We start from the raw sequence: 23,645 nt of genomic DNA, 5'->3' as shown, positions 1-23,645 counted from the left end.
CTGCCTGCTTCCCTCCTGTTTCACCCACGTAGTTAACTTCTTGTACTCTTCCTCTAGAGGCTATCTTGTTCATAGTTTGTTCAGATTACTGAATTAGAGACTAGAGAAGCAATCCAGTCACCTGCTGAAGTCTTCATTTCTCCTTTTTTGATCTGCAGAAATAACTAATATGGCAAGATATTGTGCGATTAAAATTTCGTAAGGTGTGCTTAGCCCAGGGATGGGTAAAGCATGGTTTCAAGGAAGGGATGTGTGTGCTGGTTCAAAACTTGTTTACAATTTAGCTTTGCTAAAGTGACAAGAAAAGGAGCTTCCTGCTGAGGGCAGTTTCCTGCAAAGAGCTGCTTTCACACTGCCTCACACCAACAACAGCATCCAAAGGTCCTTATAGGACCCGCTAAACTGGTTTAAATAATCCTAAAGCCCCACAAAACTGGTTTAAATAATCCTCACAACCTAGGCTAGGGCGGGGAAACAGTACAGTTTTCTGATACGGTGGCCGAAAGATCCAGAATTTAACACCTCCTCAAAATGGCTACCAGGGAGTCCCATAATCATGAGTCAGACTACCAGGTCTGACTGTGATGAATACAGGTCTATGGCGGCCCAGGTCTCTCTGTGTTGTGACTGTCTTGGCGCCGCGATGACCAAGACGTATCATTCATACACTCTCCATGGCGCGTGAGGCACCCTACACTTGGGAAGTTCAGCCCTGTATTCCCTGCAAGAAGGATGGACCTGCGCCCAGGCATCCGCCTCACTGCATCAACACGGGGACCTCGCCTTTGCCACAACCAAGATGGCTCCACCGCCCAGAGTCCCTCCCGCGCTCGGTCCCCGCCCGACTCCGACCTCCTCCATCACTCCGCCAACCGGCCCCGCCCGCGCCACGGCGCCAAGATGGCGGCCAGACACTCGGTCGGAGCGCCCCCTTGGCGGATTACTTAAAATGGCGGCACGGGGCGGGGCCGTCGGGCGCAGGGTACGCTGGGGCCGGCGCGCGGGCTGCCGGGAACGGGGCGGAGCGCGGCCGCGTCGGCGCGTCGAGGGGGAGAGGCAGCCGCCGCGATGGTGAGCGGGCGCGGGGGGAGGGGCGCCGGGCCGGGGCCCGGGTCGGGGCCGGGGCCGGGGCCGCGGGGCCGCGCGGGGGAGGGGTGGGGGCCCGGCTCCGCGCTCACGCCGGCCTGCCGCCCCCAGGACGTGTTCCTCATGATCCGGCGCCACAAGACCACCATTTTCACGGACGCCAAGGAGTCGAGCACCGTGTTCGAGCTGAAGCGCATCGTCGAGGGTATCCTCAAGCGGCCGCCGGATGAGCAGCGGCTGTACAAGGTGCGGTCCCGTAGGTTCCGGGCGCTTGGGGGCTGCAGGCGCCCGTGGGCGCACGGCGGCAGCGTCGTTGATGTAAACATCGGCGACCGGCCGCCGCGGGCCGGAACTCCCCAGCGTGGGGCCGTTGCTCGAACTCGGGGAGGTGAAGCCCCGATAGCGCTCGCTGCACTGGGGTTCTCCATCAGGAGGGCGTGAGCGGCTCGCGCCAAACCCTGTGCTGAGCGCCGAGGGCCGGCGTCTCATCTCATTCCTACAGCGGTCCCCCTGCGACGTTCTGGCTCTTGACTTCCTAGCTCGGCCGTGAAGAAAACTGAGGCTCGGAGGTGGCCTCTTGACCAACCCAAGGTCGTTAGCAGTCAGGATTCCAGCCGCGATGCTCTTATATCACTCGCTCCTCGGCCCAGACACTCCTTAATGTAAAGAAACGTAAAGAAACGGAGGGTGTTGAGATGAGTCAGGTCCCACCACTTCTTCCCTCAACAACTGTTTATTACTCCTCAGCTTACTGGTGATGTTCTAAAAGCCCCGCGCCCTACCCCCTTTCCCCTTACAAACCAATCGCAGTTATTCAGCAAGGATGGCTTGGGGTTTGGCGTTTCGGGGCAGTCCAGAGTGTCGGTCCCTCTTTCAGGTCTGGCAGCAAGAGGTCGCTCACCTAAGTGCATTGATCTGCTGCTGCCTGGAAACTGATCTTTTGCTCCACTCCCTTAGTCTGTAAAGGCTTTTTTCCCTTATCTACTAGGATTTCTGTGATAAAGACCCTTCCTGCTGCTTGAGTTCGTTGCACTGTGTAGCCTTTGCTCATTGAAGCCTCTTGGCTGCCCTATGAGTTGGGAATTCCAATAACTTCTATTTTACAGATAAGAAAACTTCACATCAAAAAGAGGAACCTGTTAGTCCAAGATGGTAGAGCTGGGGTGCAACCAGCTCTACCTGTGGCCAGATTGGTTCACTGGCACTTGGAATTGCATTCACCTTAGAGTTAGTGGGTGGGGTGGGGAGCGGGGGAGATTCCAGAGCCCTATCCTGGGAGATTCTGATATGGAAAGTCTTGGGTGTAGCCCTGGAAACTTACATACTCTGGGGTGGTTCTGGGCCCTACTTGGGGCTGTCTCTCTTCCCTCTTCTGACTTTGAATGTAGGTATTGACCAGAGAAGTCTTTGTGACTTGCCTCTTCTGGGGCCTCTCCTGAGACCCTGCCTTCCTCTCTCCTCAGGACGACCAGCTTCTGGATGACGGCAAGACGTTGGGCGAGTGTGGCTTCACCAGCCAGACAGCACGGCCTCAGGCCCCCGCCACTGTGGGGCTAGCCTTCAGGGCAGGTGAGAGGGGCAGTGACAGTGTGGAAATGGCCAGTGAAAGGGGTGTTCAGGGAGCCTGCAGCTGTTCCTCCAAGCCTCTTAAACCCTGTCCCCCCTCATCAGATACAAGCAATAGATAGTGTGCTTGCTTCTCCACTACAAGCAGTGTGAAGCATGTGAGATGCTTGTGGAAACTAAAGCCCATTTCTTGGAAGATTCAAAGATCCTTAGTCACAGTACTGGCTTACATTTACAGAGGACTAAGGGCCTGGCCCTGCAGTCTGCATTTTATTTCCATTGTCCGATCCAGTCCTCTGGCCAGCCCTGAGGGGTAAGCACTGCCATTCCCATTTGGGAGCTTTGGATGCCCAGGCTTGCTGGCAGTCACGTGGGGACCCCCCCAGTCCAGATGCAGGCTGCTGGGACCTTGTTTGAGCTGGGTGCCATGCCACCTGCTGTCTCCATGGTGCATCTCTGTACTGGGCAGACTTTTATCAGGATCATTTTAAGGATGAGTGAGCTGAGCCTGCAGAGGTTAGATTGGATCCTGCCCTTTCTTGCCCTCAGAGCCAGTACGTTCCTCAACCACGTGCCACCCTGACCAAAGCTTAGATACCTGAGTGGTGGGGGTTGTTTATGTTGCTCCAGTGTATCTCTTTTCTCAAGATTTAAATTTTATCCTTTGTTTCAGAAAATTTAAACAGAAGTTATAGGGTCTTTTCACAGGTGTAGACCCAGGAGCTGGTGAATCTGGATGAAGTTACAAGTTTATTTTTGTAGCTTGTAAGAAATCTTAGCGAGGGCTCAGGAGGGAGCATATAGCCTCAGTTACCTTTAGCCTCACAAATATCCTGTTCTGAGGACAAAGCAAGTGAAGCTGTAGCAGCTGTGTCCTTGGACAGCTACATCATGCCCGGTGCCTTCCAGACTGGGGTGGTCTCCAAAAAGGAGTATGATGCCGGGACCAGCCTCACAGCGAGGGGGTGAGCCCCCGTGCACCCAGGCCCCACAAGTGCTCAGGAAAAGGCAGTTCTAGGGGCCTTTATGTGGGTTCCCTTGAGTCTCAGTAATGGGCAGGCAGATGCAGTGCTCTCTAAAGGTGTTCTCTGAGGCAGGTAGTACGTGTGTTCTTCCTAAGCTAGGCCAGGCTGCAAGCATCTGCATGCATCCAAGAGAAGGTATCTGTTCCTCTGACTTGAACAAAGGCACTCTATGGACCGGCAGCACCTCAGCCATCTTGCAGGTGGACACGCTCACAGTGCAGTAAGGTGGTTGGTTTTCCCCATGACCCCCAGTTGTGGCATACGTTGTGACTGCGCCTTGGGTGGCAGCACCTCAGGTATGGAATAGCCGTTTTGATGAGGGCTGTGGTGTGGACTGAAGACAGGCTGATTCTACTCACAAAAGTGCATTTCTTGGGTTGGGGGTGGGGTGGGGCAGGTTGTCTCCCTGTGTAGAGAGACACGTCTCCCTACCCCACCAAAGTGGCTGCTTAGATAGGGAGGTGTGGCAAGTGTCAGGTGTTATATGGCAACTTTCAGACCGTTTCCAAAGAATGGGGAGAGGTGATAAGACTCAGATTTGTGTCTTGGAAGATGAATTGGTTATTAAGCTGGGCCAGGTGTCTTTAGCACTGTTGACATTGGGGCTGGATGATTCTGGGGGAGGTTGTCTTCCGCATTGCAGGATGTTTAGCATCTCCAGCTCCTAGTAGGTCATCTCTCCACTAGAGGCCAGTTTCAGCCGATTAGCCAGGGAGCCTAATTGGTTGAGAGGTTTTTCATGCATAAGAAAAATGCAGTTAATTTGCTCTGTGCTGAGGTCACAGCAAGAACAAGACAGGGAAAGCTTCCTGGGACCCGCTGTTCCTAGTAGAGCAGTGGTCACGAGAAACAGGGCATTCCCAATCGGTGGTTGTGTGTCCTGGGCGTTGGGAACACAGAGGAACTATATAGGGTGCCTGGGGAAGGTTTCTCTGAAGAGGGAAGAGGTGGTATCTGAATGCCCTTGGGTGCCTGGAGGCAGCAGCCATTCTAAGTGGCAGAGGGCAAAGCAAGAAAAAGTTTGATGTGGGAACATGTGGAGCAATATAATGTCATGATGCAAAGTGTGAAGGGAATGGGGGAGATTGTAGGCGGGTGCAGATCAGCCCGGAGGCTTACTCAGGGAGAGAGAGTAAGGAAGAGGGTCCCCGCAGCGGAGGCCACCTCAACTCCAGCGAGGACCCCTTTTCTCTCCCTCAGATGAGGCATTCGAGGCCCTGCGCATCGAGCCTTTCTCTAGCCCACCTGAGCTGCCGGACGTGATGAAGCCACAGGACTCAGGAAGCAGCGCCAACGAACAGGCTGTGCAGTGAGAGGCCTCCCCCAACTGTCCCCTCAATAAAAGATTTGGGTGTCCACCTGGTTGCTGCTTCTTTCTGCACACCCTCTCCTGACTCAGGCATGCCCCTCCCTGGTGTGTGGCCCACCCTCAGCCTCTAGCCCAGCCTTCTCAGCCTGGGGACAAAAAGGTATCCCGCTTTGTTTCTTCAGGGCAGCCCCACTTTGGGGGCAGGGGACACAGCCAGAAAGCAAAGGCAGCTCCTCTCCTAGCCCTCCCACCCCCAATAAAGTTTGTAGATCCAATTCCTGCATTTCTCATTTTTATTTGACAGAAAAAGTTGCTCTTGCTGTACAGATTTTAAAAAACCAAAATGCCTTTAAGAAACGTGAAGAAAAGTTGGGGGGAGGGGCCACAACCTCACTGGGAGGCCAGGAGGAGCCAACTGATTTCAACTCCCCTTCCTTCTGGGTGTAACTCACACAGGTCCACAAGTTCCAAACCATCATCCCCCCCGCAGGAACTCGGGGTTCAAGGGGGGCAGTGCCTCCGAAGTCCTTTCTGAGTCAAAACCTGGGAGTCCCAAACCATATCCTCCCCTCCCACAAATCCCATTCTCATTCCCAACCCACCCCAAACCCCCCAAAACATGTGAACCAGGAAAAACTCACAGAGATTAACATTTCACAGAACAAAGAAAAAAAGGAGGGAGGGAAATAAGGGAGCCCTCCCCAACGGGATGCTGCCAGGGTTGGGGGGGAAGGCAGACAAGGACCCCTTCCCCCAGCTCTGTTGGGAAAAAAGAAGGGCATGCCCCGCAGCTCCAGAACTTGGGGCAGGATGGAATTCCCCTGAAAGGATTCACGGAGACCTGAAACAGAGGAGAATCATCAATGCAAAGGCCCAAGCAGCCCCGCGGCAGTCAGCAGTGTGCCCAGCCCTGGAGTGTGACAAGGACTCACCTTGAGGAGCGGTGCCGCACAGGGCGGGGGCTGGGCGTCTCCTTTCTGCGCTTGTGACCTGGGGAGCGGCTGTCCCCACGCTGGCTTCTCCGGGAACCCCGCTCACTGCTGCTGCAATGGAGAAGCGTCATGAGACCACACACAGCACATCACCAACACCTGGTACCCTGGAGCCTTAAAGCTTCACTCTGCAGAAATCAGCTGCTAGACCGGGCTACTGGCAGGAGAGCACAGTGGTAACTGTACCTCTGCTGGTCCCGCGGCGAGGGCTGGGGTGAGGGGCGGCGGCGCTCAGCGGGCGAATAGCTGAGGGACCGGGAATCCCGGAGGGAGTCTATTGGCTTCCGGGGGCTGCGGGACCTGGGGATCAGAGCAGGTCGCCATAGTGCCACACTCTTCCAAACCCAGCAGCCAACACTCAGGACCACCCCCATCCCACCCCAGGTCCTGACCGCCAAACCTCATACCACACAGGGCCAACCTCAGACCCACCTTCATCCGCTCACTCACCCATCCGCCCGCACACCATCCACCGAGTCCCCCAACAGGCGGGGCACAGGGTGCAGCGGGGGACGCAAAGATAAAGACAGTCCCTGCCCTTGGAGGGGCTCAGTCTGATGGTGAAGGGAGGCCAAGGGAGGCTCGCTGGGCCCCATGTGTGGGAAGCAGCCCCACAGTTGTACACAGGATGTACACGGGGTCTGGGGACCCAGGGGAGGGAAGACAAGGGCAGGGCAGGGAAGGGGCAGGGCAGTCTTCTCGAAGGTGCTGTTTGAGCGGAGTCTTGCAGAACGAGTTCACCAGGCAGACAAGGGAATTCCAGGCAGGAGGAACAGCATGTCCAAAGGCATGGGGTTCTCCTTAGACTGCAAGGCGCTGTTGAGTGTGGCTGGAGCACAGGGCATGTGTGGGGGCGGGCAGGAGAGGAGAACACAGGGCAGGCAAGGCCAGTTGGTGAAGAGCCTCACACGCCATTCCCGCAGAGGTGGGGCTTTATCCTGCAGGCCACAGGGCGTCCCGGAAGGATTTGTGGAGTGAAGGGAGTAACCAGATGTGCGGTTTTAGAAAGATCCCTCTGGCTACATGTGGAAGAGAATGGCGTGGAGGCAGGGAGACAGGGAAGAGGCTGTGGACAGAGTCGGGAGAAGATGACGGTGGCCAGACCAGAGCCCTGGTAACAGTAACAGGCTGACTTAAAAGCTAGAATCCCTGGGACCTGGGACCAGGCTGTATGTCACGGGCAGGGAGAGGAAGGAATCTAGGACTCCCCAGTTCTGGCTCACGCACCCGCTTGGATGGCGCAGCCCTCCGCCAGCACAGGGCACAAGAGGAGCAGGCAGGGAGAGGAGAGCCCAACTCCTCCTGTACGAGCAGACACACCCAGGGTCACACCCCACCCTTGTGTCCAGCAAGGCAGCACTCACCTCCGCTCGCCAGGGGGTGGCTTCTTGGGGCTTGCAGGTTTGGGCAAGGCCTGAGGGCCAGGCTTAGCAGGGGAGGGAGAGGAAGAAGTAGAGGAGGAAGAAGAGGATGAGGAAGAGGAGGAGGAGGAGGAAGAAGAGGAGGAGGAAGAGGAGGAGGATGATGAAGAGGAGGAGGAGGAGCTGGAACTGGAACTGCTAGAACGCCTCTTCCGCTTGGCTGGGGCTGGCTCCTGAGGACGGCCCTCTCGAACAGCCTCCTTGGGGGCTGGGGCAGGGCTGGGGACCCTGTGGGAGAAGAGGGTGTCACGTGGAGACGAGCTGCCCCAGCCCCAACCCTACCTTCCTTGGCCTGGAGGAACGGCAGTGGGGGAGGGGTGCTGAGGAAGGCCCTGGGAGCTCTCTGAACTGAGAGCTGAGCCGGGAGCCTGTGAGCGCATTCTCTGGAGAGCGTGGCCCCAGCCGACCCAACAACTGCTAACACAAGCAACAGGCTGGGGCCCGCAGCAAAAGGGATCAAGGTTAAACCTCAAGAATGTCCCTGAAGGAGGAATAAGGCCCCTGGGCTCAGGTGTGGAAGCCGAGCTGGGTGGTCTCCGTCCTTGGAGAGGAGAGCCGCAGCTTGGGGAGGCCACTGTGTGTGCGGGTTGGCTGGGGGAGGGGCCGTCCTGCCTGGAGGCAGGGAGAGGGATAGGATGACCTCTGAAGATCCTTCCAGCCCAGGGAGTTCCTCTTGAGGTCTAACTGCCATCCCTCCTGCTGTAAAATTAAGTCCATTTCCTCTAGTTCTGTCCTCTGTAGAGACGGAAAACTTATCATTATCCTCTAGAGAATTAACCTTCGGAGACTTTTACCTGTCCCATCCCTCCCCCCTTTAACCCCCACCCCAGCATTCTCTTCTACCCCCATCTTAAGGGTCAGGGTCCCATACCTCCTCTCAAAGAGCAAAGAACCTCTGGATAGGGCTTCTCCCTCCCCACTCCCACCAACCATCCCCGAAGCCTTCCCCGTACAAGAGTTCTACAAGTCCCCTCACCTCTTCAGTGCTACCTCAGGTTGCGCAGGAAGGCTAGAGCCCTCCGAGTCACTAGAGCTGGAGCCAGAGGAGGAGGACGAGGACGACGAGGACGACGACGAGGAGGAAGAGGAGCTGGAGGACGAGGAGGACGAGGAACTCCGCCGCTCCTTGGCTGGCTGCAGGGCAGCCAGTGTGGAAGGCTGCTGGGCCCCCGCACAGGCGGGTGGTTCCCCACCCTCTGGGTGGGACACCCCGGGGACAGGGCCAGAGAGCATGCCATTGTGGTCACCAGCAGAGGACGTGGTCTTTGCCACCGTCCCAGAGGAAAGGGACTGCGACCCTGCTACAGGGGTGGTCTGGGCAAGCAAAGATCGAGATTGGTCAGAAAAAGCAGATGGCACAGGGGACCTAGGCCGATCTTGAGCTGGAGGAAGAGCAGACTGTGAGGGAGCCTGGACCATTCTAGAAGCAGGAGACAGAGCCCTCTCAGAGGTCACTCTAGACTGGCTTGGGGCAGATGGCGGGGTTCTGGAGCCTGGGCCCCCTGGTGGGGTTCTGGACCTGGCTCGGTCAAGGAGTGGTGGTGAGGTTCTCCCACTAACACGCTCATAGGCAGAGAGGGGCACCCTGGGGCTGGTGAGGTTTGCACCAGACAAGGCTGGAGCCATTCTAGCACTAGTGAGGTTTGCAGGGGCCAAGGCTGGAGGGGTTCTTGAGCTGGCGATATTCACAGGTGCTGTGGCATGTGCAGACCTAGGACCCACCAGGTTTGCAGGGGCTGGAGCCTGGGGTGCTCTGGAGCTGGACGGATAGTTTGCAGCAGTTGGAGCTGTGCCAGAACCCGTGAGACTCAGAGCTGCCAAAGCAGCAGGGGTTCTGGCTCCTGCTAGATTCACAGCTGGGGCTGTGGGAGTACGAGGGTCAGCGAGGTTCACGGCCGAAGGTGCCACCGCTGTTCTGGGGCTGGCCAAGTTCATGGCTGCTGCTGCAGCTGGTGTTCTGGAGTCAGCCAAGTTGACTGCTGAGGGGAGGGCAGGTGTCCTGGCGCTGGCCAGGTTCATGGCTGCTGCAGAGGCTGCAGGGATCCTGCTGGCAAGACTGGCTGCAGGGGCCGTTCGGAGACTCATGAGAGGCACTGGAGCTGGAACCTGGGACATTCTCGCAGCAAGGCCAGCGGCAGACATGGACGGAGGCGGCCGAGCAGTGCCAAGGCTGATGGCCGTCAGGGCAAGTGCAATTCTTGACTGAGCATGGTTTTCAGGTACAGATGCTCTCGGGTGATCAGGAATTCGGGGACCTGGACCATCCATCATGGAACCGCCAGCTTGCTGCAGGACAGACATGGGTGTTCTGGAGCTGCCGAGGGGCTCAAGCACTCCGGGTGACCTACAGCGGTCAAGAGGAGTTGGTGACATGCTAGGACGGCTGAAGCAGCCCATTCTGGAGCTATTGAGAGCTACAGGAGGTGTCCGAGAACCAGAATGGTTTCTTGTTGCTGGAGGAGTAGCAGAACGTGATCGATCGGAACTGCTTCCAGAGGCAGAACGCCTGCGGATGGCTGGAGGAGATCTTGTTAAGGACCGTTTGCCCCGAGTTGTTCGTGGAGTACGGGATCGGGAACGGCGGCGAATAGCAAGTGGCGAGCGACTTCGAGAGCGCTTTCGTGGCAGCAATGGGGTTCGAGACCTGGAGCGGCGCCGAATAGCTGGAGGAGTTCGGGACCTCGATCGGCGGCGTGTCACTGGAGAGGTTCGAGAGCGAGACCTCCTTCGAGTTACTGGAGAAGTGCGAGATCGTGATCTCCTTCGGGTGACTGGGGATGTTCTGGATCTCGATCTTCTGCGAGCGATAGGGGAGGTTCGGCTTCGAGATCGCCTTCTGGTTACTGGTGGAGTCCTAGATCTGGACCTTCTTCGAGTCACTGGTGGCGTTCTAGAACGGGAACGCCGGCGGGTCGGTGTTCTCGACCTTGAACGTCGGCGGGTTACTGGTGGTGTTCTGGACCTAGATCGCCTTCGACTCACGGGCGAAGCTCTTGATCGGGATCTTCGTCTAGTCACTGATGTCCGGGACCTGGATCGTCTCCGACTGACTGGTGAGGTTCGAGACCTGGACCTCCTTCGGCTAACCAGGGGTGTTCTGGACCTGGATCGCCGGTGGGTAGCTGGAGAAGCCCGAGACCTGGAGCGTTTCCACGGTGCTGGTGATGTGCGTGAGCGGGAACGCTTCCGACTGGTTGGGGGTGTCCGAGAGCGACCTCTGCGACGTCGAGAGGAGGTTCTGGAACTCTCCTGCCGAGCAGGAGATCTTGAATGGTAACCAGAGCCTCCCCTCCGACGGCGAGTAACCCGAGACCTCGACCGGCTCCTCTGTCTTCTCCGAGAGGTTGACTGAGAAGATCCAGACCTATCCCGACGTCGAGTGGCCCTGGTTTTCTCCCTCCTCGAGCGGGAACGGGACCTCTGGAGGCCACGAGGCTTTGGTGAAGGAGAACGGCCTCTCCTTGAAGTTGTCTTAGTACGTGGAGAGGATGCTGAACGCCGCCGGCGTGAGGATCTCGACTTTTCAGCCGGCTCTGGGGAAGACACTGAGGGACTTCTTCGGCGTCTTGGGGGAGTTCTAGAGCGGGTCTCTGGTGAGGATGACGCAGAACGGCTCCTACGGGAGAGCCGGGCCTTCCTAGTCAGCTCAGGAGATGACCGGGAGCTGCGACGCCGCGGCGGAGTACGAGACTTAGTCTTGGGCTCTGGTGATGACCGAGAGCTTCTTCTAGCAGTTCTGGATTTGGGAGGGTGTTCTGGAGAGGACTCGGAACTGCTGCTTCCTTCAGGAGAAGGGCCTCTGCCTTTGCTTGATGAACCTGATCTGCTTCGTCTTGGAAGGACTCGAGGGGCAGGAGCCTTGGGTTCAGGAGAGGAATCAGAACCACTCTGTGCCCTGGGTGCTGCTCTTGGCTTCTCTTTAACCTCAGGGGATGAGCCAGACCTGCTACGCCGAGGAGAAGGCCGGGATTTGCTGTCCACCTCCGGAGAGGATCCAGAGTGACTCCTCTGCCTGAGTGGCATTCGTATCTTAGCTTTAGAATCTGGAGAAGAGTCTGACTCACTTCTCTCCTGAGGGGATGCACTGGGTTTCCCATCGAGTTCCTGAGAAGATCCAGACCGACGTCTCTGCCCAAGAGGTGTCCTAGCCACAGTCTTCTGTTCAACTGATGACTCTGACCCACTTCTCTCTCTCTGAGGGGTAAGACACTTATTGTTGAGCTCCGGGGAAGATGGAGAACGACTCCTTGGCCTAGGAGTCTGAGGCAAAGCTTTTGGTTCTGGAGAGGAATCACATTCACTTCTCCCCCTGGATGGTGTTCTAGGTATATCTTTCATTCCGGGAGACGACCCAGATAGGCTGTGCCTGGAAGGAGTCCCAGATCCATCTCTAAGTCCTGGGGAAGACCCAGACCTGCTTCTCCTTGAGGGAGTTCTGGGTAAGCCATCTTTCAGTTCAGGAGAAGATGCAGAACTACTTCTTTCCCTTGAAGGTGTTCTGGGTATAGCATCAAGTACTGGTGAAGACACACTCTGGTTTGAAGACATTCCTGCTTTTTCCACCACATCTGGGGATAACTCAGAGCTGCTGTGTCTGGAGGACCTTGTTGATTGTTCTTTCACATCTAGAGATGGATCTGTCTCTAGCTGATTAGGAAAAGGTCCATTCAAATCTTTACCCTCAGGAGAAAATCCAGTATTCATTTCTGCAACAGGGCCTCCTGAGTTTCTAAATTCTAAAGGTGATCCAAAGCTATTCTCCCTGGGAGGAGAGTTTGACAGTTCTTTATGTTCTGGAGAAAAGTGTGGCCCGCTCCAAGCTGAGGCCATTGCAGGGACTTCTTCCGAAGAAGCCTGCAACTGGCTTTGGTCAAGAGTCAAAGGTACAGCAGGCCTTTCTATTTCTGGAGATGATTCAACATTACTTCCAGCAGTTTCTTTACGTTCTGGAGACAAATGCGGCAGAACTTGGTTTGATGATTCTTCAGATTTCTCTACTACCTCCATTAATTCTTCATCTTGGCTTGGCTTAGCTAATGCAGAACTTTGGTCTTTTGTATCTGGAGATAACCTAACACCACCACCTCTTTCCCTTGATGGAGTTCTAGGGGTATCTCTGAGTATTGGTGAGGACTCAGGCCTATTCTGCACTGGAGGAGGACTCAATTTGTCTCTTAGTCTTGGAGGTGATGCACTAACATCCTCCTGCAGGAGTAAGCCAGTTTTTTCTTTTGATTCAGAAGGCTCTAATCTGCTCTGCCCCAGAAGAGATTTAGAGTCTATGGCAGGATATGAGAAAGAGTCAGACTGGGACCTGCTCTGTTCTGGAGATATTTCGGATTTCAGTCTAGGACTTGCTGACAATTCACCTCTTGTTGGAGATCTGGGTGCCAGCTCAGCGACTGGAGATGAGGACCTAGAGCAGCTGCCCTTAGGAGGTGTTTGAGATTTGCTCTGCAGATATGGAGACTCAGAATGACTTGGTCTCATTTCTGGGCTTGAAGTACCAGATCTGGAGTCTGGTGAAGTTGGAGATTGTCCTTTCTGTTGCAGAAATGAGGGTGGTGTGCTAGACTTGACTCCTGGACAGAGGGAGAAGGATTCAGAGCAACTCTGTGCTAGTGAATCTTTAGACTTCTCTTGGGAACATGGGGACTTTGATCCAAGATTATGCCCTGGTGGAGTTTGGGGCTTTGCTTTGGGGCACGGCGAAGTAGACCCTGAGTGACTTTGTCTTGGTGGTGTTCCAGGTTTCACTTTGGTATCTGGAGAGGAAGATCTAGAATGGCTGTGTCTTTGCAACAACCTAGATTCTGTCTTAGAGCATGGAGACACTGATCTGCTTTGCCTTGGAGGTGTTTTAGATGTCATCCTACTAGGACTTGGAGAAGAGAAGCCAGAATGGCTTTGGACTGGTGATGTTACTGCCTTCACTTTGGGTTGTGGAGATGACGACCCAGATCGGCTCCGTCTTGGAGGTGTGCCAGATTTCACCCTAGAAGGAGAAGACCCAGAGCAGCTATGTCTCGAAGGGGTCCTAGACTTCACCTCAGGGTCAGGTGATGATTCCGAACGGCTCCCTCTCTGTGGCGTTGCAGACTCTTCATTTATCTGGGGACTTGTTACGGACCCTTGCCTTGGTGGCGTTCCAGACTTCATTTTAGGTTGAGGAGATGAACTGGAATGACTTTGCCTTGATGGTGTTTTAGATTTCTGATTACCAGGCGGAGAAGAACCAGAGCGACTTCGTCTCAGTGGCGTTCTGGATTTAGCTTTGCGTTGGGATGATCCAGAGCGACTGCGCCTTGGTGGTGTCTGAGACTTTTGTTTAGGGCACGGAGAGGACTCTGAAAGGCTTCGCCTCACAGACAAACGGGATTTTGCTTTGGACCTTGGTGAAGAGAGAGACCTGCTCCGCCTAGAAGAAAGCCGCGATTTCTTCATTTCTAGACTTGAGTTGGACCTGCTCCTTCTCTGTGATGTGCGGGATTTGTTCTTCCGCTCTGATGATGAGCCAGACCTGCCCCTTCTTTGTGGTGTTCTAGAGTGAGATCTTCCCCGTCTAACTAGGCTTCTACTATGGGATCTTCCCCGTCTTGCTGGTGTCCTAGACTGTGATCTCCCTCTCCTGTTTGGGGTTCTAGAGCGTGACCGGCCACTTCGTCTAGCTGGCGTTCTAGAGCGTGACCGGCCACTTCGTCTTGCTGGTGTTCTAGAGCGTGAGCGCCCACGCCTGGCTGGGGTTCTGGAACGTGACCTGCCACTTCTCCTGGCTGGTGATCTACTACGAGACCTCCGTCGTACAGGTGATCGGGTCCTAGATCTGCGCCTAGCAGGTGTTCTAGACCGAGACCTGCCTCTCCGGGCGGGTGTTCTAGATCGTGACCTCCGCCTGGCGGGTGTTCTAGATCGTGACCTCCGCCTGGCAGGTGTTCTAGACCGAGACCTGCCTCTCCGGGCAGGTGTTCTAGAACGAGATCTGCCCCTAGTTGCAGGGGATCTAGAGTGTGACCTGCCTCGTCTTGCTGATCTAGACCTGCCTCTTCTCTGTGCATTTCTGCTCCTGGACCAGCCTGGCCGCTGAGGAGACCTAGAGCGGCCACGTCGCTGGGGGCTTCTAGATCGTCCCCACCTCTGTGCAGAACGTGATCTACGCCACTGAGGTGACCGGGACCGAGAATGCCCTCTCTTGGTAGGGGTTCGAGACCGAGACCGCCCCCTCTTATTGGTGGTAGGACTACGGGACCTCCCCACCCTACGGGAAGGAGTATGAGAATGTGACTTAGCCCGTTTTGCTCGCCCATGAGAGCGACTCTTGGATGCAGGAGAAGAACTCTCTCGGCGGGACCCAGGAGCTGGTGCCGGTTTAGGGCTTTCAGGGGAAGAGCTGGCATGCCGAGAAACTTTGGTAGGTTGAGGGGATGGTGGGCAGCTCTCTGAAGAAGATTGGGGAGGTTTCTCAGGAGACTTAGGTGGTGAATGACCCTGGGCTGGAGAAGCCTCAGAAGGGGGGTTCACTGGCTCCTGACTTAAGGGGGTTGTTGCAAGGGGTTGTGGGGAGCCGCCATGTTGCTCAGCAAGGAGCAGAGTGGGAGCCGGTGGTTCTGGCCCTGTGTTGCTCCTTTCCGGAGAGGGACTAGGTCGAACTGCAGATTTCTAAGAGTGGAAAAGAGAGTAGGGGTAGGGATAATGTAAGCACCAAAACTTCCTATCATCTGTAAGGTCCCAACACCCCTTCCAATGAAACACCTTTTCCTCACCACAGGCAGTCACATTCATTCAATAATCACACAGTACAAAATACAGTTAAAAACATATGAAAACAGAGTCTATAATAATCTCAAAAGTCATATAATCTAGAAAAAAACAATGCAATCTAATGTACTATTAGTTCACAACAACCACTATAACATGCTGACTGCAGAAGAATATTTTTAAATGTAAAGATAAAGCAACTTCCCAAAGTGACTGACTTTACCCTTTAAAAATAACTACATTAAAGGAAAAAACTGAGAACATGGCACGTGAGTAACAAAAACTAGGATAAAGTATAGGAAAACACAGAAAAAGAGACCAAGTTATAAAAACCTTAAAACATAATCCAAGAGAAATAGGAAGTAAATTATGCTTCTGAGGTGATCAAACTTGCAGTTTGGAAAAGCAACTCTGGAGAATGTGAAAAATAACAGGAGAGCTACAACTTTATCAAAGAGCAATTAAAAATATATTGTGATGATAGAAATAAGAAAACATGATTAGGGTCTGAATTAGAATAGCAAGTATAAACAGAGAAGGCAATGGCAACCCACTCCAGTACTCCTGCCTGGAAAATCCCATGGACAGAGGAGCCTGGTAGGCTGCAGTCCATGGGGTCGCTAAGAGTCGGACACGACTGAGCGACTGAGCGACTTCACTTTCCACTTTCATGCATTGGAGAAGGAAATGGCAACCCACGCTAGTGTTCTTGCCTGGAGAATCCCAGGGACAGCGGAGCCTGGTGGGCTGCCGCCTATGGGGTCGCACAGAGTCGGACACGACTGAAGAGACTTAGCAGCAGCAGCAAGTATAAAAGAAAAGGTATGGAGAAAATATTTCCAAAAATAGTTTTCAGACTGCAAGCAGCAACTCAGCGGACTGAGAAATTTTAGTAAGCCACAACCAGCATTTAATGAAATAAATACTAGAGACACTGAATAGTAAATGGTTAATAGGTGTAAAGAAAATTTTTTGTTCCGAGTTTTATCTTACATTTACAAACAAAATAGTAAGGTAAAATCTATTATTAATACCTAGTGAAGTTTGAAAGTCACAATTCTAAATGATTTGCAGATGCAAAAGAGAACTTTATGAATACCAAGAGACAAATCAGAAAACAAAACTTGATCTTACTTTTTCCTTAACTCTGAACAGCTATCCTGAATCCACAGCCTTGCAACCCCAAGAACATCCATTAATTCAGGAACATACCTCCTTCTTGTCTTTGTCTTCACAGGGACTGCTAGGCTGCTTTGTAGAAGGCTCCGGACTACTAGGCTGCCCTATGTTGGTAGTACCTGGTTCCCTGGGAGGTACATCTCCCTCCCCTCGACGCCCCAAAGCAGGCGAAGGACTTCGTCCAGTCAAGGCAGTTGTATGGGTTTTAGCTGCAGCACTTCGAGACCTGCGAGAGGTAATTGAGGACGGGAAGAGAGAAAGAAAATCAGTTCAGGAGAGAACAGAAAACCCCCTCCCCAGCTCCCATCTACCTTTCCTGACTATAACCCTCCTCCAAAAAACCTTCTCTCACTCACAAGATTCAAATTACTCATATTGAAATTCAGGTCCAGTTCATTTTGCTCCTTCTCTTCTCAACATCAATCCCCAAAAAATATTCTCCCTCTACCCCTTCATATTTACCTCCCCCAAACCTCCCAGAACCCTCCACCCAGTCCATTCCCTACCCGCTTCATTCACCACTCACCTCTGAGCCCACCTCCTTCAGGAAGCCTTCCCCGATTAAGGAAGCCAGGGTAAGGATTCCTTCCTCCCCCAGACACCACGAACAAACCACCACCCCCCCTATTCTGGCAGTCCATATATATCAGAACAAAACAAAAAATAACAAAATAAATAAAATAAACAAAAACAAAAAAACAAAAAAAAAGAGAAGGGGAAATGTATATGTCTGTCCATCCTGTTGCTTTAGCCTGTCAGCTCCTAGAGGGCAGGGACCGTGTCTTCCGAATGGTCTGTGCAGCGCCTAGCACACCGTGGGCGCTCAATAAATATTAAATTGATTAACCCACAAGTCCCTCTCCCTCCCTTCCTCCTGGACCACCCCTTACCGACTGCGGGAAGTATCTGAAGAAGAAGCAGAGTCAGCAGAAGTTGAACGGTGGGCCCGTCGGCTCTTGGGGGCTGGAGTTGTACTTCGAGATCTGCAGAAAGACCAATATCACAGCTCAGGGTACTGTCAAAGGTCTACAAGGTTCCCCTTATCCATCCCTCAACCTTCTACTGGACTGCCCTATCCCCAAGTGGCACTCATCTACCCATTAAGCAAATTTCCCTCTAATTTACTCACCGCTTCCGCTTCTTGTCCTTAGATTTACGTTTGCTCTTTGGAGTAGGAGACCTGGGAAATAAGGCAAAATTATTTAAAATAAAAATCATTTTTAAAGAAAAAAACAAGCAAAAGTAGAAAGGGAAGAACTGTCATTCAGGAGAATCACCAGCAGGGAATCAAGGAACTGAGCTTTAAGGAGAAAAAAAAAAAAGAGCAAACAAAGCCATCAGGTAGCAATGGCTCACCACTTCATGTGCCACTGTCCTCCCTATGCCACAAAGAGCTCTTACCTATGCTTCCTTTTCTTGGATTCAGATTCTGACCTGTGGATAAAAAATAAATAAAACATAAACCATTATCTATGCCTGAACTCACCAAGCTTCTCCCATCACTCCATGTACGCCCACCTCATACCTGTGCTTCTTCTTCTTAGAACTCTTCTTCCTCTCTCGTCGAGGAGAGCTGCTCTCTGACCTGCTAAACATAGGTTCAGAAACAGGGTCATTCGGCTTGCCTCCTTCCCTGGCCCACCCTACTTACGATCCATCCTCAGAAGGCTGCACAGAACAACTCCAACAGCACCTATGTGCCAGATCTACACCCAGAACTTTACTCTCTAAGCAGCATAAGTACCTATAACAACAAACCTCAAAACAGAACAGTACCAAAATTCTGATCAATTTTGTACAGCTGCACAATCAACCCTTCCCCACTGAAGCAGCACACATATTTTTGCTCTCAGCTGAGACCTGAATGGTAACTCCTCTTCCCTGACTTTCCTGACAACTCCCTCCTGCTTCCTAGAAATAAAAATCCTCTATTTCCAAAAAGAAAAAGCCTGACAGGTGCGGTCCTCTGGCTACTAAAATAACTTTCCAACTAACTTACCGTCCTCGATCTTTCTTCTTTTTCTTCTTCTTTTGCTTTGGCGTTGGTGAGCGAGAACTGCTAGACTCCCGGACAAGGCTGAGTGAAGATGAAAAGAAGCAAAGATGGGTGCTAAGATGAATTTTCTGAGACATTTCAACTTCAGAACAAAATCTTAAGAATATGAGAAGAAATAATCCACACACAAAAAATGGAGCAAAGCACTTAGAATTAGGAAGAGAAACTGACACTAATCTCGTGTACCTGTAAGGTTTGGGAGGCTCAGGAGCTGGTTGTTTAGCTTCTCGAGCACGACGCTGGGGATCAAAAGAGCTGCCATCCACATAGGAATCACTGATGCCAAAGGCAGCTCGGAGTCGCTCATTCTTCTTCTCATTCAATTCTGCCAACTGGTGAGTCTCAGTTACCCTAGAGAAGAAAAGGTCAAAGGTCTAAAGGAGATAGACAACAAAATGCAGAGTCATATTCACACAATTGCAGGCATGGACCAAACAGCCACGAGAAAAGGCAGAGAGCAGGGAGAAAGTCCACAGTAAGGAGAGAGAACAGCAAAAGCAGAAGAGAGTCCAGAGAAAATGGAGAGGGAAACACTCACGCTGGCCTCTGCCCTGGGTTCTCCTCCTTCCCCCCAGGGTTCACATCCTTCTCCAGCAACATGAGTCGAAAGGTCGCCACTTTTTCCTGAATTTGCTGTTCCTCGTACCTGAAGAACAAAAGCCTTCAAGGTTAGAGCCTGACCAGACACTCTCCCCAGACCCGGGTTTACAATTCCCTCGTTCCCAGCAGGACCCCTTCCCTTTCCATGCACACATAAATGTTTCACTCACTGTCACCCAAAGGGCCCTCCTTTCAAATTCTGCTCTTTTCCTGTAATCTTTCTTCCCTGCACTGACTACACCCTCTAGAACAGTGGATTTTAAACATGCTACACTCCGGGGCCAAAAGAGGAAAGTTAAGCAGGCAGAGTTCCAAGTGTTCCTCCCCAACTTCAATCAACATGAACAGGTCTTTCATTTCATGGGATTCCGAAGTAACATGCATTGTCAAAAAAAAAAACAAACAAAAAAACAGGGGGGACGCCACTGCTGAAGTTTGAAAACCACTGCTCTAAAAGGTTTTCTGCCTGAACGTGCTCCTTTTCCACAAATCTCACTTCCCTACCCAACTCATGATCCCCTTTATCCAGGTGTTATTCCAATTTCCTGTTTTCTTTCCTTTGCTACTCTCAAAGGCCTCAACCCTTACATCCATTCACCTTCCTTTTCTCTACCAATGACAACACATATCAGCTTACCAAGCTCTTGTGTCTTGCCTGGTCTGCTTCCCCACCTCTCCCTTAAAGCATGTATTTCTCAATGGCCCCCCTCATTCCCCCTGTGCCTTCATCTAAATAATTCAGACTCCCTCAGGCTCCCTTTTATGTTCCAGACACAGGTTTCACTTTGAACTGCCCCTCAACTCCTTTCAATTCGCTATCTTCTTTACCACCTCCCCTCCTACAACTCACTTCTCTCCAGGCCTCTTTCAACTTGCCCAACGCTCCCTACAGCCCACCTAACTCCCCGGCTCTGCACTCGCTGGGTGCGTGGCTCTCCCCCAGACCTCCCTCACCCCTGCTCCTCCATCATCTCCTCCAGCTCGAGGCATCGCAGCTCCACGCGCCGCTTGCGCTCGTGGTCCAGGATGTCAGGATTAGGCCGCTTCACCAGGGCAGCCTCCAGGCGCCGCAGTTCCTCCTCTCCCTTGTAGTCAGGCCGCTCACCCCGGCGGCCCCGCACCAGGGACAGGTTGCGCTGGACGTAGCCGTTGGTGCCGCTGCCCCGGGGCGTCGGCAGCCCGATCCCGTTGTACATGGCCCCGTGCCCGGGGGGGCACCACCGCTCCTGAGGGGGAGCGGGGAGACACGGGTCAGGCCCCTGGCCCCAAACTAGCCACTCACCACCACCCAAATCCCTGCTCTTCTTCAAACCTACTTCAACAGGTCTCTCCACACTAAACCTCCTTTGGCTGCATAATCCTCCTGGTCTCCTAAACAAACCCTTCCTTCATCCTTCCCTCACTTTCTTTCTACCAAATCAAGACCAACTCTTACAGTCTTTACCCTCAGTGTGCAAAAGCCACTTGTTTGTACCTAGCTTTTCCTTACCCACCCCAAAGATCCAATTTCTCCCAAATTTCTCCACACTATCCCTTTATTCTCCTTTGAACCCAATATGCACAAGTGATATCTTTACCAACTATTCTGATTCCTAACCCCTGGCAACTGACTGAGGCCTCCAAACAGGGCACAACAAACACCAACAAAAAATAAAAACAGAGAGAGAAAGAGATCTGTGGCACACAAAGGCCTGCAGTCAAGTCTAGAGTCTTCCAAGAACTAACCTAAGCATTTCAGGCTAGCTACCCTGAACGTAGTCAGAAATTATGAATACAAATTGACTCAAGAACCCCTAGATATCCAAAAGGAGGCCTAACCTAAAAGGCCAGCACGCACTGCAGAAACACATGAAGCCTAGATACGTAATCCTCATATACTTCATCTCTCAGGTAAGAGGCATGTCCAATCAACTATCCTGACTGATATGTTATTTCCTCAATTTCCTTCCCAATAGGATTTCTCACATGGTTTGTGGCTCACCCAAGTCTCCCTAGCTCCTGTTAAAAGATTGCGTTTTCAACTCAACACTCTATGTGTATCAAAGGGGCCTCTAGTCCCACTGTTCCCCATACCTTCTCTACATCCTTTCCCCACACCTAAGTCACAAAAACCCCACTCTTTCTCCCTCTCCTTCATTAAAGTCAAACTGTTGACTTTAACAGTCCCCTCATTACCTTACTTCCTAGTTTTTCTCATCCAGCCCCACATGACTCTGAAGAAACCCTCAAATGCTAGTTCTTTCCTGATTAGGTTTTTTGCCTACAGACTCTATGCCTTTCTCCTGCTCTATGTACTCTCTTTCTTCTCCAACTCCTCCTGTCCAAGATAGTGTCACAAGGGAAATGCGTGAGTGAAAAGGACCCCAGGAAAAGAACCCAAGGAACAAAGTGGAGATATTAGTGAAGGCAGAAGGAAAAGAACACAGAACTGGATAAAAAGGAAAGTTTCATTTAAAATACTCTGGAAGAAACATTATACAAACTCCTGGAAAAATGTACTAACCTCCCCCTTTATAGGTAGATGTTGAATAAAAAGAAGACAGCTCATCTCTAGAACAGTTTGGTACCCCTTACCCCTCAACTCTAAGGCTGGGTCCCTACCCAATCCCAGTTGCAGACTCTAGAGATCTGAAAACAAAACAAAAAAATAACCATATTGGGGTAAAGGATGATGCTAAATCTAGGAAAGGCAAGCGAAATTGTGTGAAATGAAAAATTTCTTTATACTACAAGAAATCTTCCAACCTTCGCCTTTACTTTCTCAAAATTTCTCTTTACTCTTAAGCTAGATTTTCTCTGGCTCTCTATACCCTACCTAGTTTCTGCTTCCCTTGCAGAAAGCTTCTGACCTGCAATTAATTCTTCGGTTTAACCATTCACCCACACTTCCATACCACCTCACACAATAATCCTCCCACTCCCTGGAAAAGGATAACCAGCAGCTGCTAAGCAAAGGGTATTCAATCACAACAGACTACTTTTAGAGAATGACCCAGCAAAGAATACAAACAAAAAACAGGAATACCATGGCATCCAAGACAATGCTCCAAAAGGACAGATGGACAAGAAGGGTGTATCAGTAATACATATACACAAATCACCAAAACCTAAATGGAGATACTTAAAACTGGGATCCACGGACTATGGGCATGCAAAAGTCACCCAAGCTAAAGGCAGATAGTAAAAGCAAGCTGCAAAAGAAAATAAAAAGCAGTTTTTTCTGTTGGAGAATTATCACATGTTAAACTAACAAGACAAAAGGAGTCTTAAAATTCAGTATTATGACAGTCAATGAAAGAAACGCACCAAAAAGGGAGCGGACGGTGCAGGAAAATGAAACTAAGTAATACGTAAGCACATCAAGTTCAGCACGGGGCACCACAGTAGCTGACTAGGGACTATGGAACCCAAAAAGCTGAAGTACTGGCTCAGTAAAAGAGGCCTAGATTCAACACACTCAAAAGCAAAGACAACACAACTTTTAAAATTTTTGACCCAAAAGCTATCTTACATAAGCGTTTGCGTGAAAACCAAGGTCTGGAAGAGTTTTGAGTCAAATTATAACAAAACCCTGCGCTTTCTCAAGAAAGGGCTGGCAGCCGCCTCCCCAGCTTCAACACAACTTTGGAGGAGATCATGAAAAGGTGCAAAAAAAGAAAAGAGCACGTGGTCTGCCTTAACATACCTAGACTGAATACTTAATTAAAAACAACAAAAAAAACGTTTTGAACGCTTCGCTTCTTAATACTTCACGGCAGACAGTAACGAATCCAAAATGCCGAAATCTAGGAGACATCTAGTTCAAGACCTTCTTTGCACAGGCTGAGCCGCCAAGACCTATTTTCGGCCTTGAGGGATGGGGGAAGGGGCTGCGCGGCGCCCGGTAGTCTGGGAGGCTAAGGGCCAGACCCCAAGCCCCGGGTAGGGACGGACGGGCCGGACGCCGGCGAGGAGCGGGGCAAAGGAGCCGACAGCCGGCCCCCGCCGCCGCAGCCCCCTCCCCGCAAACAAAATGTCGGCAAGGACAGCTGCAACAGGGCCTCGTCGCCGCACGCGTCCGGGAGACGAGAAGCCCGAGTCGCGCGCTACCCACTCCTCGCCGAGAACGCGCGCGAGCCCTAGTGCACTCGGCGGCGCGCGCCGTTGCCATGGGGGAGGGGGAATAAAAGCCCGCGCGCGACAACAACCGCGGGAGAGGGGGAGGGGAGGCAGGCGAGCAGGGACGTCCGCGCGAGCTAGGGGCGGCGAGCGCGCGTGCGCGCGGCGGCCTGGGCCGTTCTCCGCGCGCTTTGGCCTGGCGCCGGGGCCGCCGCCCCTCCCCCACCCGGCTCGCTCGCTCCCTAACCCTCTCACCCGCCGCCGCCTCCGCCCGCCGCCTCCGAGGGGGAGAGGTGCTGCCGCAGATCGAGCTCCTGAGTCCTTCGGGGCCTGGAGCCGCGGCCCAGCCTCGCCTGTCCGCCCGACTCAGCCGACACCGCCGCCTCCTCGCTTCCTCAGGGGCCGCAGCGGGCTCCGACTGCGCCACTCGCACCCCGCCTGGGCCGCGTTGCACGTCAGCACGACCAACTAAACGCGTCAGCACGCAACCGCGCGCGTCGCAAGGCCCGCCGGGAACGGTAGTACGCTCCGCGGCTTTGTGCGCAGGCGCGGAATCAG

The 23,645-nt window shown here is 52.7% G+C and overlaps 2 protein-coding genes across 17 annotated transcripts; one reads left to right on the top strand and one right to left on the bottom strand.

The window, feature by feature from the left end:
- Positions 1-964: 964 nt before the first annotated feature.
- On the top strand, positions 965-5,261 carry ELOB (elongin B). Its single transcript, XM_027526564.1, has 4 exons — positions 965-1,071; positions 1,198-1,332; positions 2,550-2,655; positions 4,878-5,261. Exons 1-4 carry the CDS (start codon positions 1,069-1,071, stop codon positions 4,988-4,990), a joined length of 357 nt encoding a protein of 118 aa, XP_027382365.1. The 5' UTR covers positions 965-1,068; the 3' UTR covers positions 4,991-5,261.
- Positions 5,262-23,544, bottom strand: SRRM2 (serine/arginine repetitive matrix 2). Of its 16 annotated transcripts, none has more exons than XM_027526547.1 (15): positions 23,343-23,544; positions 19,944-20,215; positions 18,928-19,035; positions 18,576-18,740; positions 18,333-18,410; positions 17,859-17,921; positions 17,735-17,767; positions 17,463-17,513; positions 17,224-17,316; positions 16,367-16,559; positions 8,376-15,055; positions 7,343-7,627; positions 6,165-6,278; positions 5,919-6,026; positions 5,262-5,827 (listed from the first exon to the last, which is right to left on the bottom strand). In XM_027526547.1, exons 2-15 carry the CDS (start codon positions 20,183-20,185, stop codon positions 5,818-5,820), a joined length of 8,223 nt encoding a protein of 2,740 aa, XP_027382348.1. In that variant the 5' UTR covers positions 20,186-20,215; positions 23,343-23,544; the 3' UTR covers positions 5,262-5,817. The 16 variants fall into 16 exon arrangements, with proteins under 16 accessions (XP_027382348.1, XP_027382364.1, XP_027382355.1 ...); XM_027526563.1 differs by having other exon boundaries at positions 5,919-6,029; positions 23,343-23,384; XM_027526546.1 differs by having other exon boundaries at positions 5,301-5,827; positions 5,919-6,029; positions 17,859-17,918.
- Positions 23,545-23,645: the final 101 nt, after the last annotated feature.

The sequence above is a fragment of the Bos indicus x Bos taurus genome, chromosome 25 (assembly GCF_003369695.1).
Source record: "Bos indicus x Bos taurus breed Angus x Brahman F1 hybrid chromosome 25, Bos_hybrid_MaternalHap_v2.0, whole genome shotgun sequence".
Taxonomy (NCBI): Eukaryota; Metazoa; Chordata; class Mammalia; order Artiodactyla; family Bovidae; genus Bos; species Bos indicus x Bos taurus.
Note: the sequence above shows the minus strand (reverse complement) of the source record. Positions and strands in the feature narration are given on the sequence as shown.

Excerpts from the sequence above, each read along its gene's own strand:
- ELOB (XM_027526564.1), top strand. Across the intron at positions 1,333-2,549 it reads ATGAGCAGCGGCTGTACAAG|GACGACCAGCTTCTGGATGA; the intron begins GTGCGGTCCCGT and ends CTCTCTCCTCAG. Across the intron at positions 2,656-4,877 it reads GGGGCTAGCCTTCAGGGCAG|ATGAGGCATTCGAGGCCCTG; the intron begins GTGAGAGGGGCA and ends TCTCTCCCTCAG.
- SRRM2 (XM_027526563.1), bottom strand. The coding sequence starts at position 20,185 with ATGTACAACGGGATCGGGCTGCCGACGCCCCGGGGCAGCGGCACCAAC. Across the intron at positions 18,741-18,927 it reads AACCCAGGGCAGAGGCCAGC|GGTAACTGAGACTCACCAGT; the intron begins GTGAGTGTTTCC and ends TTTCTTCTCTAG. Across the intron at positions 17,514-17,734 it reads TCCAAGAAAAGGAAGCATAG|GTCTCCTACTCCAAAGAGCA; the intron begins GTAAGAGCTCTT and ends CTTATTTCCCAG.